Source organism: Girardinichthys multiradiatus, chromosome 7 (genome assembly GCF_021462225.1).
Source record: "Girardinichthys multiradiatus isolate DD_20200921_A chromosome 7, DD_fGirMul_XY1, whole genome shotgun sequence".
Lineage (NCBI taxonomy): Eukaryota > Metazoa > Chordata > Actinopteri > Cyprinodontiformes > Goodeidae > Girardinichthys > Girardinichthys multiradiatus.
The window spans coordinates 14182538-14199680 of NC_061800.1; the positions used below are offsets into that span (position 1 = coordinate 14182538).

The following is a 17143-nucleotide window of genomic DNA, read 5'->3' on the forward strand; positions in this document are numbered from 1 at the left end:
TATCTGAGAAAATGGGGGTGGATACATCGGAAAAGAATTCCACACCTAATAATTTAATATTTCTAAAAAACCTTTGAAAACATTGTATAATTTTCCTTTTGCTTCATCTTTTTGCACTATATCCTGATTTATGACATAACCATTAAAGTTTGTGGTTGTAATGTGACAAAATATAAGGTCAATGGGGTGACCTTTAAGTGTACAGCTATACCAGACACATGGCAATATATGAACATTATAAAATCCTTTCATAAAGGCAGAATGACAATAGGAGCTCATGCTAAGCTTGCTGAGTAACATCTATGTGATGTGAAATAACTCTTCATCCATATTAACACTTGCTTATCTGTATCAGAGTGGCAGCCTGTCGTGCTGCTTGAGGTGTGTTTCACACTGACCAGTTTGCCAGTCTTGTCACATGGAGGCAGACAACTGTTTTCACACTCACCTTCAGCCCTCTGGGCAACTTCAAGTTGCAAGAATTGCTCACAAAGCTGTGTAGTAAATAAAACATAAGGACTTAACAGAGTTATACCATTTCCATCAGAAAGATTCAGGATTAACAATGTTCTTATGTCACTTTACAGTACTCAAAAGAATGATGATCCTGCCTCTCATGGGGAGACTGACTGGGTCCCTCACATCTGCTCTCACTAACAAAGCTGATTTAATTCCCACATAAAAAGCAAGATGGGTCTTCTTTTTGTTAGAGCACTGACCCATGACAACTAAATGTTGAAGCTTGACCCTTATGATTATTCACAAAGCTCTCTGGAAACACTGGATCTGGAAACTGGAAACCCTATTTTTTGACAGCTGAGATATACTGTAATGAAAAAAAAAACCACTAGGTAGGCTCACCTTTAGTTAAGATTTGCTGTTAAAATCTGTACTTCATTGCTTCTGTGTAGAACTATTTTCAGAAAATAACTGTTGTTGTAAACTGTTGGCGTATGAGAGCGAAGCGGCTGATGATGCCAGGTCCCACCTTTCCAAGTGTTCATCAAACTTAACAAGAAAATAAAAGTGAGAGGAGAAAGAAATACAGTGGTCCTTACTATTAGGTGAAATTTAAACAGACCTGATTAGAGAAAGTTGGGTTCTATCTCTCTTGTTTTTGTGTTTCTGCAGCATCCTGTTTGCTGACATTGAGGGCTTCACCAGTCTGGCGTCACAGTGCACTGCACAGGAGTTAGTGATGACTCTTAATGAACTTTTTGCTCGCTTTGACAAGTTGGCAGCGGTAAGGATGTAACAGCATGGATGTATAATTTTTAAAGATTGCATTACGCTTGAGATTGTATGCTTTTTTAAAAATATGTCATCTCTTTCTGTAAACTATAAAAAAAGATTTAAAAAAATCTTTGGAAAGCCTGGCTGACATGTTGGTTGAAGGGTTCTAAATTGACTTACTTTTGTAACACAGATTTTTTTATGTTTTAGGTGGGTGAGGTAAGAGGTTAGCGGTAGAGGGTGACACGGGAGTGGATTTTCTCTCCTGTCCCATCCCGCTCCCACAGAAAAATGTCTTGTCCCATCCCAATCCCAGGCCAGCATAACGAAAAAAATCCTGTCCCGTCCCACTCCTGGTAAATTGACTCCCATCCCGCTCCCATTCAGAACGACTCCCACTCCTGTGCCGCACCCATTTTTGTTTTCTTCATTTAGTCTTTTGGCAATTTCTTTGAAGGACCAGTTAGGTCCCTGTTTTTAGCTGTAGTAAAGGCCAGTTAAAGTAAAAAGAATAATAATGAAGAAATAATAAAATATTAAACAAGGAAACAGACCATGCCTATCTTAGTTGAATAAACAAAATGTACATAGTTGTATTTTACTTATTTATTAAGTGACTGTTTCCTTTGAACAATGATATTACTTTTATGTTTCAAGTTGCTGAAACAAAAGAAAAATGCACCTAGCAAGAGAACTGTTCTTGGTGAACAAAAGGCCAAAAAGGCATTACCTTCACAATTTAGAAACTGTACCTCAATGGTTCACAGCCCTGGTCCTCAAGGACCCCTTCCTTGCAAGTTTTAGATGTGTGTCTGCTCCAGAACACCTGATTCAAATTCTGACTTGACCTCCTATACAGGCATCAAGAATGGAGGGTCAAACTGGACAAAATTAATACAATAAAATCATCATTAAATAAATAAATGTTGTGAATGTCCCATAAGTGAAGTAAATGTAACATGAAAGAAATGTAACATTAAATGTGCCATTAAATTAAAGGTACCATTTATTTATTTAATACATCATTAGAAACAATAAATGTACCATTATATCATGAAATGGACTATTATGGAATTAAATGTGCCACTGAATAATTAAGTATAATTTTGAAGACGACATGACGTAATTAGTGGTACACTTAATATTTAATGATGTATTAAATAAATTGTACATTTAATGGTACATTCAATTTTTTTCTATTTCACAACATCTTTATTTAATATCTTCCCTTGATGAAGCCTTTCTACGAGGTCCGCGAGGGGACATGGGGAATTTTTTCTTTTTTGCGTTCTCACGCAATAGTCTTTGCGTTATTTCGCAATACTTTGTGGGATAGTTTCCAAACCAGATAACGACAAAAATGAAACAAACACTACACCCATTTTGAGATTTATTGAGTTTTATTTTGAAATCAGCATTAAATAAAATTATCTTCAATCAGACTAAAAGACAGTTTTTATCCACAAGCTGTCAAACTACTGAACTCTGGAACATAAAACTGCACGAAACCACATCTGTGACACTTTATTTCCTTATTACTGCTGCATGATGTGTACTTTTTTTTTGTACGCCATTAGTGTTTTTGTTTTTATCGTGATTTGAACGGTTCTTCTTATCCTAAGCATTTTATCGCATTGTTGACTGCGTGTTAACCTGCATATGACAAATAAACCATATCAATGACATATCAGTGTTTGTTTTATGAGCAGTTTATCATCTGTGCTGTTGCTCCAAAATGCCAAACGCAAAAGTATTGCGTGGGGACGCAGAAGAAATAAATTTCCCCATGTCCCCTCATGGGCTTCCGTACCTTACCTCTTAAATCTTTAGTGCACATGCAGTAATTTTGTTGGTCAGATGAGACTTGACACATGATGGTACTTTTCATTTGATGAATGAAGAGATGCAGGGCTGATTTAATCCAGAATCTGTCTTACAAGTGTCCCTTAATCACTTGTGAACTTGATTACGACTAAACACGTTTTACAAGCAGCAGACTGCGTGTTAAAACCGCTACATTCAACTCTCCTGAAGTTCGGTAATATTTGCGACTTTCCTGTCAGCTCTATAAGTTTAATAAATAAGTCCTTACTTCTGACTTTACGTTACAAATCCAATTTTACCACGTCCAGTTCTTCACCTGCGTTTGCTCCCTCCATCCTGAACGCAGGTGGAAAACATCGAGCAGAAGAAGTGTTGGCTTGTGGGTCGTGTAGTTCGTTTGACTCACATTATAGTATAGGCTTCTTGGAAAAAAACTACACAATGGCGGCGTCGATCCAAGTTATTTTTTCTTAAAGTTTATAACAAAGTCTCAGTTTTACATTTCCAAAGACAATTGATCCTAGTTTATTTTCCCTCCTATTGGTTAGCTCCCGCTCCCGTCTGCTCCCGTTCATTTATTATCCTGTACCGTCCCAATCACGGGATCTTTACTGACGCTGTCTCCCGTCCCGCGGGATTCCCGTGGGAATCCCGTGACCCGTGGGCCTCCCGAAAAAATGTCAGCTTCTAGTTAGCGGCGGCCATACAAACATTTAGTACAGCCTTACAAACGAAAGAAAGACTCGAAATGTGCAGAGCTATAAGCTATTGTTTGGAATCAGCTGATTTTCCCCTTTATCAACCCTGACCAGCTGACCGGTCAAAAATAAAAGAAAATCAGATCTCTTTTTAGAGAATTCTGGACATAACAGGAAGGCTAGTTGTGTTACAGCACCATTAGATTTGAAAATGTTGGGAGCATTTTAGTAATCTCAAAGGTTGCAAAACTGCCATTTGCAGCCCTAGGAGTCATTTGGTGTGGCCCACGACTGCAATTCAAGGTACAAATTTGGCCCTCCAGCAAATAAAGTGATGTGAGATGGACACTTTTGGCTTGACAAATGTATGTAATGTATCGGTAATCTTTGACAGTGTGACTGGATGCTCTGAAAGTGGCAGCCTGTTATCAATATTACAGTAAGCAGTTGATGGCGGATGATCTGCTAAGCATTAACCTAGCCACATCCACTCTGACTTAATCGAATGCAGAGCTCTGCTGCTTCTTCTTTGGTTGCAAACAACAGATGCCTACCGCCACCTACTGTACACGTGCGTGTGGCCTAATATCAGCAAAACTATAATTTTCATACATTCAAATTTTAAATAAAAACATGCAATACCTTAAAAAAGCAATTGCTGTTAAAGACAGAAAGCCACCACTTTGTTTAGTAATTTGTCAATTTGAAGTATTTAAAGTAGTTCAAAGTCTGTTCAAAAACTAAAAAGAAATTACAAAAAAAAAAATTCTAGTTGCATATTCCATTGTTTTAATGGCATGCCAGTTTTATCTGGTGGCATTTTCCACTTTTTTACTGGTACGCCACTTCTATCTAGTGACATTTTACCTTTCTTTTTCGAGTGTTCAAATATTGTTCTTGTGGCATTAGCCATTTTAAAAGTTATGTTACCGTTGATCTGTTTTTTTAGCTATCAATTGGCATATTCTAGGACAAAACACAAAATTTCTATAGATAGATTATAATACAAATGAACAATTTGGAATGAATTTTTACCAAAATCTGTGAGGTAGAAATGGTCACTAGCTTATTACTTTGTAAGTGGCTAGGCCAAATACTTAGCAGATCACGTGCTATCAACTGCTTACTGTAATATTGATAAGAGGCTGCCTGCTTTCAGAGCACTCAGTCACACTGAAAACACAACTACGGCAAAGATTTGGTGATATAAATGTTTACTGTTTTCTCCAACACAGAGACACAAACTATGTTACAACCACATACATATACATTCATTTTCATAACTGCATAAAATATCTTGCCAGAATACGAAATTTAGTGCCTTTGTTGGGCGTTTGAGTAAAAATGATTTTAAATAATTATAAAAAATAAAAAATGACAAAAGTGGCATGCCACTTTTGAAACTGGTATGCCACTTTTAGAACTGGCATGCCAGATACTACTTTTCCTCTAGGTGCTACTGCAAATTTACCCGGGTAATTTCACCTCCCCAAGGCCTTACTTTCATGGGTAGCAGGTTCTAAGGACTGATCTACACACAGAAAAAAGACCGGTAAAAACTCTGAATTGTAGAATGCAAAGTTTAAACCCAGCTCTTCTATGTAACCATATCCCAGTCAAAAAAGGACTAGTTTCCTAAAGCTTTCTGCATTAGCTTCTGCAGAGAGGAATTTGAGCCAAAGATTCCCAATAAGGGACGATGTTCCCAATGAAGCGTTTTTTCTCTACTGCCTGGAAAACACAGCAATGAAACTGCAGCTCTGCACTACTGCATGCAGTCCGAACAGACGCTCCCCCTCCCAGCTGCTACAGCACCTGCCACACAACTCACTACCCTATTGGACCTCCTTTCATCATGTTGTTTAGAACGGTTCATGTAAGAGGTTGTGTCTGGACAGATAAAATTAGTTTAGGAAAACAATATAAATATTGCTTATTTAATTGGATTTTGCTTTGTTTCTATTTTTAATCTGCTAAGCTAATAGGCCATTGAGTCAGTTACATTTGGTTAATGAAGTTCACTAGTAAAGAGTCACTTTATTCCTGAAATGTGGGATAAATCCATTTTATCTGAGTTTTCCAGTGTCCTTTTCACTCACCTGCATAAATTGTCCGCCTAGTTCCTATAAACATGTTAAATTGTCTCCCTTATCCTTAATGCTAAAAAGCTACAACTCCTAATGTATAAATGGTAGCCACTATTAGTTAAGTTGTGTTAACAACATGATTCATTCTGTATGTGAAATGGTAGTCCGTAACACGTCGCCAGCTCTCATACACACATTATTATTTGTGTTAATATTTAAAAGTACATGTGGAACCTAAAGGGTTGCTAAATAAGCTATTTTCCTTGTGTTAGCTGAACCGCATACAGCAAGCTTGACATAACCATCATCACACAACCAACCATCATTCAAAGGTCATTACTTTGGACCACCCTGGTTTAAAGAGCCATACTGAAAGATGTAAACAGATCTCATTTGGTAAACTGCCTTTACATTAGTTGTTGTTTATGTCTCTACAGAACAGAAGTTTTCACACTTAAATTTTTTTTAGTTTGGTATGAGGTATACATTCGTACATCACTGTTTTAATGTTTATTGGCTTCTTAAACTTATTTGTATAAATATCAACTCTAAATTAACTTCACTGTCATTACTGAAACTGTGCAGTTATTAATATTTGCACCACAACCTTTTAAAACAGCATATTCATGAATATTGATGTATTTTCCTTATCCAGCATCGTCATTGTTTGTTGAGCTGATCCTCAGTGTGTGTCATTTGTTTATGAAAGGTGAAATGATCGGCTGCTAATCAATATTTATGAACCAAACGAGCGTAATGGTGTCGTAAACCAGAATGTTGCACCTAACACTTTTATCTCCATGCCAGATGTTCCTTCTGTCTCTGTGTGCACAGGCACACCCACAAACACAAACACATGCACACACACAGGGACACACACATTTGCTCACTGTGCTCCTTACACAGTGGCTCCTTTTGTATTTTGGTCCATGTGCTACAGAGATACTCAGGTGGCTATCATGAGACACTAGTCTCCCGAGCCCTTAGGATGCACACACACACACATACAGAAACCGACTAATTTGATGTTGACTCACAAGTTTTTGAGTCTCGGGATGAAATCTATGCTAAGACCCCTGTTATACTATTTTTCTTAAAATGTATGATGTTTCCTTCAGGAGTTGAAGTCCTACTTTAGCCACTGGACCATCTGTTTGTAAACTCTTATGCTCTAGTGGCTAGTATGATGATCCAAGAATCCAGATAATTATGCTGAAATACATTTTCTGTGTTTGAGGCCATTTTTGTGACTTTTCTGTTTTTGTCGGAGGAGAGGCAGCCACATCTCTATTGAGTACTGATGAGGAAGGGACAAACAATACAAATTGAAATACATCCAAGTGCTGGATGGTATTAGAAAACCATGCAATGGGGTTATAAAGTTAGTTATTGCAATGATGTAACATTGACAAAGCCACATATTTCTTCTCTTCTCTTATACTCGTCTGTTTTTGCAAAACGTCCAACACTGTGCAACCTTTAGCGTCTGTGGCACCATCGCCTGTGTCAGGTGAGGGCTTCTAATGCAGACTCCATCAAACAGGCTGTTTGTTCCATTCCTTGACTTGGAATGCAACAAACAGCAAATATGGTGTTTCAAGTGGTCCTTTGCGGTATTTATATTGCACACACTGGCACTGCGGTGATGATTTCTGCACTACATTCCCCCTGTAATACAAGCTGTTTAAGAAGGGTAGCGCACTAGATTAAAAACCTTGTCAATTTCTCTCCTTTTTTTGTTTTTTGCTAAAACTCAGATAAAGATTTTAATAAGTGATCTGATCTAGTTCAATGGAGCTGATCTAAAACCAAAGAAATCTACTGTTTCACAACAGACTGATTGTGAAGGCATGATTGTGCTTGAGGCCAGGTACTTTCCCAAGTGAGTTCTGGCTTTCACTTGCTGGCATTCTTCCTTTAAGCAATAGAGGTTGCTAAACAAACTGACAAATTCTGGCTCTTTTTAACAAATCCTAGCAGAAAAATTGCTGTTTTTTTATTACTTTTGAAAAAATGTTATGCCAAAATTATGACAATTAACCTAAACCTTTACACAAAATACAATATCATAAGTGAATTTAGAAAGGGGCCCAAAATTGTTGCTAAGGGAAACTTAATTTTAGGTGGTACTGCAGTTATAGAAGATAAACCTATGTAACCCAAGAAAGAAACTGCTTCCAGTTTTTCTCAAAGACTGGTGCCTGTGCACTGGAAAAGCTCATAAAATAATAAATGTGCTCAAGTTGTCTTTTTTTTACATGACATAATATGGCTAATATTCGAGCCATGCATTGGGTTTGTGTATTTATTTTGTTTGGTGTAATACCTGAAGACCACAGTATGCGGCACACTGTACCAATAAATAGAACGGAAGGTAATCTCTTGGCAGATGTGCTGATTGAAGGGAGAAGCACACAGTCTTTGACCGTCTTTCTTGTTGCAGTCATCTGTTTTCCATTGTGGCGATTATGTGAGCCATGTTTGAACTACAAGTTACATGTATGTAAATGTTTTCACTCAATTGATTTCATTCTAATAAACAGCTGTGATCGTACAAGGTACTCATGTTTTTTTACTCATTGGATCCCAAAGACAACGCACCAATTTAGTGAGTCTAGTCAGCAACACCTTCAGTGGTTCGTTTAGGTTCGTTTTATTTGTTTTTTTAGAACAAGTCACTACAGCTAATATGTTCTTCCTCAAGGCTTTTATTTTCTACTGGAATATTTAAAAAGGTCCAAATCTTAATTTGCACACTGGATCACACATGATTTTGTGACCATCTTTTATAGATTTGGCAACTTATCTTCAGATCTCAAACACATTTTTAAAGCAATTGTGTTTTAAAATAGTGTAAAATAGTTTTAGCTGAAGTTTTCCTGTTTTGTGTGGCAGGAGAACCACTGTCTGCGGATCAAGATCCTGGGAGACTGTTACTACTGTGTGTCTGGGCTGCCGGAGGCGAGAGCCGATCATGCCCACTGCTGTGTGGAGATGGGGCTGGACATGATAGAAGCCATCTCGTAAGTTTGACAACTGCCCACACATTGGTATAATATTACAGTTCTGCAAGCCGTTCACACTAAAAACTGCTGTGATTGTTAAATGCCAGCTGTGCAAAATTCGGCCACACAACTCACTGGGGGTGAAGCCGACTAAATCACAGACAGTAGAGCGACACAACGTATCGGTTAATATGTTTAGTCATAGTCTCTGGTGAACCCCAGCATCAGCATTTATTGGGAGAAATGCTATTGAATTTATAAACACTAATTTTGCAGGTTGTCACTCTGAAGCAGTTTTTTCTGTTTCCTGCAGGCTGGTGCGGGAGGTGACTCGGGTGAATGTGAACATGCGAGTTGGCATCCACAGCGGCAGGGTGCACTGTGGGGTGCTGGGACTCAGGAAGTGGCAGTTTGATGTCTGGTCCAATGATGTTACACTAGCAAATCAGATGGAAGCAGGGGGAAAAGCTGGGTTCGTTCAATAAACTTTGGTTTCCATTTTCATTTCCTTCAAGTTCATTCTGTGAGGTGTGAATGATTAGCTGCGGAGGTTTACATAACACCCTGAGTAAAGAACAATTCTAAAAGGGATGCTCTCATTTCAGGCGCATACACATCACCAAGGCCACTCTGAATTATCTGAATGGGGACTATGACGTGGAACCAGGAGCAGGAGGAGAGAGAAACGCCTACTTGAAGAGGAACAATATAGAAACCTACCTCATTGTGGGCTGCAGTCAGAAAAGGGTACAGCTTTCATTACTGACTTAAAGCTCAAGTGGACATTAAAAAAAGAACTGAAATCATTTTCAACTTGTTGAAAGTTGCACAGTTGTTTCTTTTGCCAGTAGGATGTCAAAAAGGAATATATTAGAATCATTAGTAACAGGTAACGTTTAGAAACAAATTAGAAACCAAGAGTTAAAAACATCCAACATAAGCTGCCTACTAAAGCCTAATTCATACATATTCTTGTTTCTTGTTTTATATATTTTTTTAAATGTTTCTTGTATTTCTAACATCTAAAATCCTCCTATAAGGTAGTTATGGTAATTGGTCAACATTGAAAAATGAGCTTAGTGTGGTGTGCAGTTGTGTTCATCCCCCTCTACTCTTAATTGCATAAATTAAATCCAGTGCAACAAACTGCCTTTAGAATCGCATAATTGGTCATTTAAATCCAACTGTGGGTAATTTAATCTCAGTAGACATCTTTCTGATCTGTGAAGGCCTCAGATGTTTGTCAAAGAACATTAGAGACCAAACAGCATCATGAAGAACAAGGATCACAGCAGACAAGTCTGGGAGAAGAGAGTCAGAAGAAGGCCTGTTTGCATTTCCTCACAAGCCATTCAGTGGACATAGCAAAAATGGGAAAGATCACTTGATCAGATAAGACTACACCCTTTCAAGTTTTTTGGCCTAAATGTAAAATGCTGTGTGTGGTGGAGAACTCACTCCACCCTAAACACACCATCCACAATGCGACATGTGGTGGGGATGTTTTTTTTCAGCAGGGACGGGGAAGCTGATTGATGGAAAAATTATTGGCACAAAGTACAGGGTAGTCATGGAAGAAAATCATTCAGAGACCACAATAGACCTGAGACAGGGGCAGAGGTTCACCTTCCAGCAGGACGACCACTCTAAACATGCCAGCTAGAATTACAAAGGAATGGATTGGATCAAGGCATGCTCATGTGTTAGAATGGCCTAGTCAAAGTCCAGACCTGAATGTAATAAATGAATTGAGTTGGAGAATGGCAGACATCCCTCATACTACTATATATATTCTACAAGTGGTTGGGTTGTGCTTGTCATTGGCAGGCAGCTTACTTATTTTTTGCCTGCTATTTATGGTTGAACTAGTGATTCACTTTCCTTCTGCTTCACAATTGGTTACTACTTTGTGTTGGTCTATCACGTAAAATCCCAATAAGATACATTGAAGACGGAGGTTGAAACAACATGTGAAAAGGTGCCACGGGTAAGAATACTTCAGCTGATTTGATAGACTCCTCTTTGAAAGCACACAGGTCCAGAAATTGTGTACCATATCAACTATCTTTCAGAGAGGACCGGGTTTATCACTGTCTCCCTGCATGAGCCTCTAGTTTGTTTATGACTTGGCTTTTTTATCATCCTCCCCTCCCCCGGCAGCATCACAAGCTGCGACTATTGTTAGCAGGTCATGTGAAGTGATATTTGATTCTGATTTTGTTGCCTGTGGTTGAGGACAAAGGCAACTTTTTGAAGTTTATTATATTTTTTTATATTTCCAGTTTTTTTTTTTTTACATATACAGCCCAAGGCTACTGTTCAGTTCTGATATCAGATCAGAAACACAGAACTATCCAGGACATTTTTTTAAACTGTTTCACAGCACAAGTTTTTACTTAATTATAATAGTGAACCACACTCTAGTAAAGTGCTGTTCTTGTCTTCTCACAAAATGTGATGTGAAGTAAACGTTCAGCATTTCATCCACAGTAAAAGACGTGATTGCCGAACATTTGACTAAGATCCACAAACAGAACCGTCTTCTGATTAGGAAGCTGTCTGTGCCACTCGGGTGTTGAATGTAAAGAAACTACAGTGGGAGTGAATAAATCTTTAAAATATTACTGGACCTCTGGATCATGTCACAGTTCATTTTGATCAATGAAATAAAGACTATTTTACTATTTTAAAAGAAATATAGGCAGAAGCTTAATTGAGTAATCATAATAATAAATTTAAATAAAAACTTTCTTTTCAGCTTATCGTAGAACACACTGTGGAACGTCCCTCTCCCCCTTTTTGGCAGCCATATTTCTACCATAGCTCAGAAAAGGCAAATAAATATGACCTTACAGGTTTTCCAAATTTGTACTATCACCACCAAACTTCCTGCACAAAGCCCATGAAATGAAGCATTTCATTTAGTTTTAGTTCATAATTAATGCCATAAAATGTAAGCAGACCTAACAGTATGTCAAGAGATGATCCTGAGTGACAGCTTGCTTATGGGAAAGCAACATATTTAGCAATATAAATGTCTCAACATTTTGTGCACCGCTGAGGTAAATCATCCTAATCTGTTGGAGTTCTTAATTGAACAGGATGTTGCTCTAAGATTTTATGACATTTCTTTTATTAATTTCTGCATCCTTTTGTTTTTACAGAAAGAAGAAAAGGCAATGATTGCCAAAATGAGCCGACAGAGAACCAATTCTGTCACTCACAACAGTGGCCACTGGACTGATCGTCCCTTTTACAACCAGATCTCCAAGGAGATGAAGAGGATGGTGAGGAAGATGCGAGAAAATGACCATTGCTATACTGAGTTACACTGGCCTTCTGCTTGGTAGTAATATTATGCTTATCGGGATTATTAGAGTGCCACAACCAGGTGACTCCTGCCAATACCTCATCTCAGGCCTCATTTGGTGGTGAAGCCAGCACACTGTTAATGATCATAATCCTTTGATCTTCTTTGCTGAGAAGCAGCAGGGATAGCCCTTCATGGCACACCTAACCCTGGCAGTGAGAGGCTCTCAGCGGCACTCAGGAAGGGGGGAGAAAGCCAGCGTGTAGGCAGCTACAATCAAGTGAGAAATGCTGCAGTGGAGTGATGTGAACTCATTGAGATTCGAGTTATATTTATGTGCTGTAGCTGTGCTGGGTCTGAAAACAGGAGCATACTCAGTGAGTGCAAGCATCTCTAGATGACAAGTTCAGAATCTATGTTACAAACAGAAGATGAGGGATGGGCACAGTTATCTTTAGGCTGGTTTCACTGGTAAAAATCCATTGTATACAAATTTGTGGAACCTAAAAATGTGAGATTCAAATGCATTCTGGGGAATAGGTTTTCAAGCTTCAGCTTGTTTTTTGAGACAATGACTGGCTTGTAATTAGTCTAGGTAGATATTTAAACAAATAAGATTCTGCCAATGGGTTTAGTTGTGCTACTGGCATAAAATATGCTGAAATAAATAGTGGTTTTCTTAACTAGTGCAAATGAATTGTTTTCACAAACAGGGAGATTTCTGATGTTATTTTATACTTTCATTTGCAGGGACCAAAGTAAGCTGTTGTAGATTTAAAAAGGCCTGCCAATAAGTGTATGTGATAGCATGAATTCAGGCAGACATGGTGTGAGCTGCTCAGAGATGCAGAAAGGATTTATAGGATTACCACTGGAATATTATACATGAATATTGGTGTGTTGTCATGTGGTACATAGGAGGCTATGTAGCTACCTGATTGCAAGAAATAGAGACTGGGTTGTGTCCTCCAGCAGATGGGGCTGAGCAGAAAAAGAGGAAAATGGTGCCACCTACTGAATTTGCACCGATCTAATGCAACAGCCCTTTTTTAAATAAAAGCTGACACAACTCTGCATATTATGTCTGTCATAAGTTTATTTAGCAACAAGTAATGACTGGTTTTCTCTTAAATTATTTTCCTGATATGAGGTATTTGTGTCACCAATGAGTCATTACACCCTGACTCATATGAGGTTCCTCTAAAACAGTGTAGCCACATTTTTAACATGGGTTATGCATCATCTTTCGTGATACCTATCACTGTTTCCCTTTCTGTGTCTTCAGTGTTTATTAATAACAGCAGATTCTGCAGAAAGAACAAACCGAGCTGCAAAAAGTAGGGTGAATGAAATGCACAGAAAGTAAAGCTGAGGAACTCACTGAAGCATCCAGAATGTTTTTATGATCATGAAAATAAAGACTTTACATAAATGCAAAACAGTAATGCAAAATATTTGCAGAAAGAAGTTACAATACAACAAGGACATTTATACATTAAACCTCAAGAGGGGGCTAGAGGTGCATAGTTAAAATAACTGGCATTATATGCAGATAACATGAAATAAACGTACTGGAGTAATTTATCTTTAGCAATGTTGATAAACTGTTGTCAGTTTCTTAGTTTGATTTACATTAAAGGGGTTAATTGGGTCATTTATCCTTGTGGCTCTTATTCATGCATATTGTGAGAAAGTTAAAGCCAAAATAAAGAAATCAGTGAAGCTTATTCGTTTTCACTCTGCTCAAAACTGTGACCACGTCTTCAAATTGTATTTTTAAGCTTTATTTCTTTGTTAATCCTCAAACATATGATCACCGACAGTTGTACAACAATACTAATACCTGACCAGTTAAGTGAAATCTTAGGAATTTTTGTATTTATGTTTAAAATGTTATTCTTTAAAAATTCAGGAGATCCAGGAAAAACATGATCAATGCAGAGTTCGAGTCGAGTTTGATTAAAATATCTTTCATCTAACGTTACCTCCATTATGTATTCCCTCCTCCTGACTTCTTTCCACCCACTGGAAACATTTCCTGTCATGATTGCTGTTTTTCTCCCCTCTTTGCCTCAGACTTACCATTATGTCATCAGGTCCCTAAATACTAGTTATTTTTGAAATAATAATACGGGGTTTGCAGTTGATTGTTATCATTAGGTTGAACACGCTGCAATCAGGGGTTGTTTGATTTGCGGAAGCCCTTCTGTTTTTTTAACAAGCTTCAATGAAATAAAAAAAAGCTCAAAATAAAAATCATATGCATCCATATTTAGATGTTAAAGGTGTGAAAAACATCAGACTGGTGTGTTTAAGTGATATAACAGCTGTTACATGATTTAGATAGATAGATAGATAGATAGATAGATAGATAGATAGATAGATAGATAGATAGATAGATAGATAGATAGATAGATAGATAGATAGATAGATAGATAGATAGATAGATAGATAGATAGATAGATTATATACAGACGGGTGTTTTTATGCCTTTATTTCAGTTAATTATGATGATTTTCTGCTTACAACTAATAAAAACACCACATTTAAAATTAAAATATTACATCACACCATTAAAAACATTTTTTTCAAAAGGTACTTTTAATCTGACAAACGAACCTCATCAGAGAGATGAGGTTCTTATTCATTAAACATGACTGTATATCCAAAGTTTGTTTAGAAATAGTTTCAGTCAAACTGCAGTCTAAAGAATATGGTATTTTTCAGCTTAAATAAAAAGTTAAGTAGAAATTGAGTTAATAGTCTGTTTTTGTCTTTTTTGTTGTTGTTGTTTTTCAGGGCTTTGAGGATCCCAAAGACAAGTGAGTAACAACTGTGCCATAACATACAGCCCTGAAAAATCTTACCTTCCAGTTGAGTACATCAATTCAGAGGGGAGATTATTGTAGTTATTTTTAACGAAAATAAAGATGCCACAATTACTGGCACCCTTGCAGTTAATACAAGTCCTCATTTTCCACCAGGACAACACTTTGTCTTCTCTCTAAATTATCCAAAAATGACAATGTTTTTCAGTTTTAGGCCCACACTTCCTGAAAAACATGAAGTCCAATTCCACATTGTCAGTCTCTGTCTCACCTGACCAAAGCACATGGTTCCAGTTGAAGTCCCAGTACAGCTTAGCAAATTTTACATGTTTATGATGGTAGGACGTTGTACGCCTCACTCTAAAATATAGTTGGAATGTAATGCTTAAAAATGGTTGTAATGGAGAGTTATTGATTTTTGCTCTAATAGTGGTGACAACAGTTTGTGATTAAACTCTGCTTTTTGTGCATGGTGAGGGGTTCAATATGGGTCCTCATCCAGACCAGTGAACACTGGCTAAAAAAACAATCAACCTTGGTGTTGCATTATATTTATACTCTGGGGAAACACAGTGTCATAGATTGCTAATTATAGGTTACTATGATTACTATACGGTGGAGCATCTCTTGTGCCTGCACTGGGGTGGCTGGTGGGATGTGCTTGGCCTAGAGCAGTTGGCCTGCCTGGCCCGGTTACCCGGCTGGTCCGTGTTTCCCTCTCACGAACTGATGGGCTGGGGCTGCTGGTGCTGGCCGAATGGTTGGGCGGGCTTGGCGGCGTGCTGCTCTGGTGGCTGTTGTGTCTGGGGGGTGTGGGGTGGGGGGGTCGAGGTGGCAGGCTAGAGGGTGGTGTGGGGGTCTGCAGCGTGTGGGCCTGGGGGTTATGTCCTCTTCTTAGGTGTGTGGTCACCGGCATCTGAGCTGTGGTGGTAGAGTTGAGCGGGATAATGTTTCCACCTGGGCAATCATGGCAGTGGTGTCGTGTGTGGTTGCGGGGGCGTGGTGGGGACGCTGGCCCTGAGTGCTTGCCGCTGGCTGGGGACCTCTTGCTGGGTGAGTTTGTCGGGTCTTGGTGTGGGGTCGTAGGTTTCCGACCCCACACCAAGTGCTCGATGGTGTCTGCCCTCTGATCCTGTGGGTGGGGGCTCGGGTAGCGTTGCGTGGGGCACTTGCCTTGCCGTTGCGGCAAGTGTTGTGTTGTCCATTGTGGGTGGGGGGCTCATGGGGCTGGGATCGGAATTCATTGGGACTATTTTATTCTGTGGCGGTTCTGGTTGGCGGGCTAGTTTGGACCATGTAGACCCCTCTTTTGTACATGGCCCCCTCTCCGGATGTGGATGGGGTTCGTTGGGGACTGGGGTCGGGGTGGGGGGTCGGGGTCCAAGCCGGGGTCGCTCAGGTTCAGGCACGAGCCCGGGCTAGCCAGGTTCAGGTGCTCGGGCGGTCTGCCTGTCTCCACCCCAGGAGGGAAGGGGACCACCTCCTGGGTCCGGGGGCTGGCTGTGCCTATGGGGATCGGCACCTGGACTTGGGAGTATAGAGTACGTAAGGAGAGTGTGAGTGAGTGTATCTCGTCCATTGTTGTTGGTCTTTACCTTGGGTGCATGGGTGTGAGTGTTTTTATGTGTATGCATGAGGGTGGGAATGTGTGATTGTGATTGTGTGCCTGTTTTTTGTATAGGTTGGGTTTTGGGCTGCTCCCTCTCCTGGATCAGTTTAGGCCCCCCATCAAATGTGGGGCCTATTTCCTCCCGGTCACACTACCTGCTTGTGGTTGGTGTCTCTGCCCGCCGGTGCAAGTGTTGTTCTCGGTATCTTGGGCTGGGTGCTTTGGTGTGTGCCGGCTCACTCCCGGTGGCTGCTTGCCAGGGCCTGGACCCCTGGGCTCTGTTGGGCCTCTGCTTGGGGAGTGATATGTCCATGGCTGGATCTGCTGGCTGCAGCTCCCTGAGGCTTCTGCACTGTGGCTGCTGGGTGGTTCCCCTGGGGTTGAGGTAGTCCCGGTGGTGGTTCTCCTGGGGTTCCTGTGCTCTGGGGGGGCTTTGGATGTCTGTGGCTCAGATCTCCTCCGTATCTGATTTTGCTGAAACTATAAAATCAGACTCAAAGTCATTTTGTGTCCTTGGACTGCTATTAGTCATCTATTGTACCCATGACA

At 39.6% G+C, this 17143-nt stretch overlaps 1 protein-coding gene across 2 annotated transcripts in view; it reads left to right on the forward strand.

Annotated features, from left to right (window-relative positions):
• adcy5 (adenylate cyclase 5) overlaps positions 1-17143 on the forward strand; it is a 134057-nt gene that overhangs the window by 83759 nt on the left and 33155 nt on the right. For both annotated transcript variants that reach the window (XM_047370666.1, XM_047370667.1), the window contains exons 4-9: positions 1132-1243; positions 8738-8865; positions 9161-9319; positions 9453-9594; positions 12012-12134; positions 14957-14979. In XM_047370666.1, coding sequence (XP_047226622.1) covers positions 1132-1243; positions 8738-8865; positions 9161-9319; positions 9453-9594; positions 12012-12134; positions 14957-14979 — 687 coding nt within the window. The remainder of the gene's footprint in view (positions 1-1131; positions 1244-8737; positions 8866-9160; positions 9320-9452; positions 9595-12011; positions 12135-14956; positions 14980-17143) is intronic.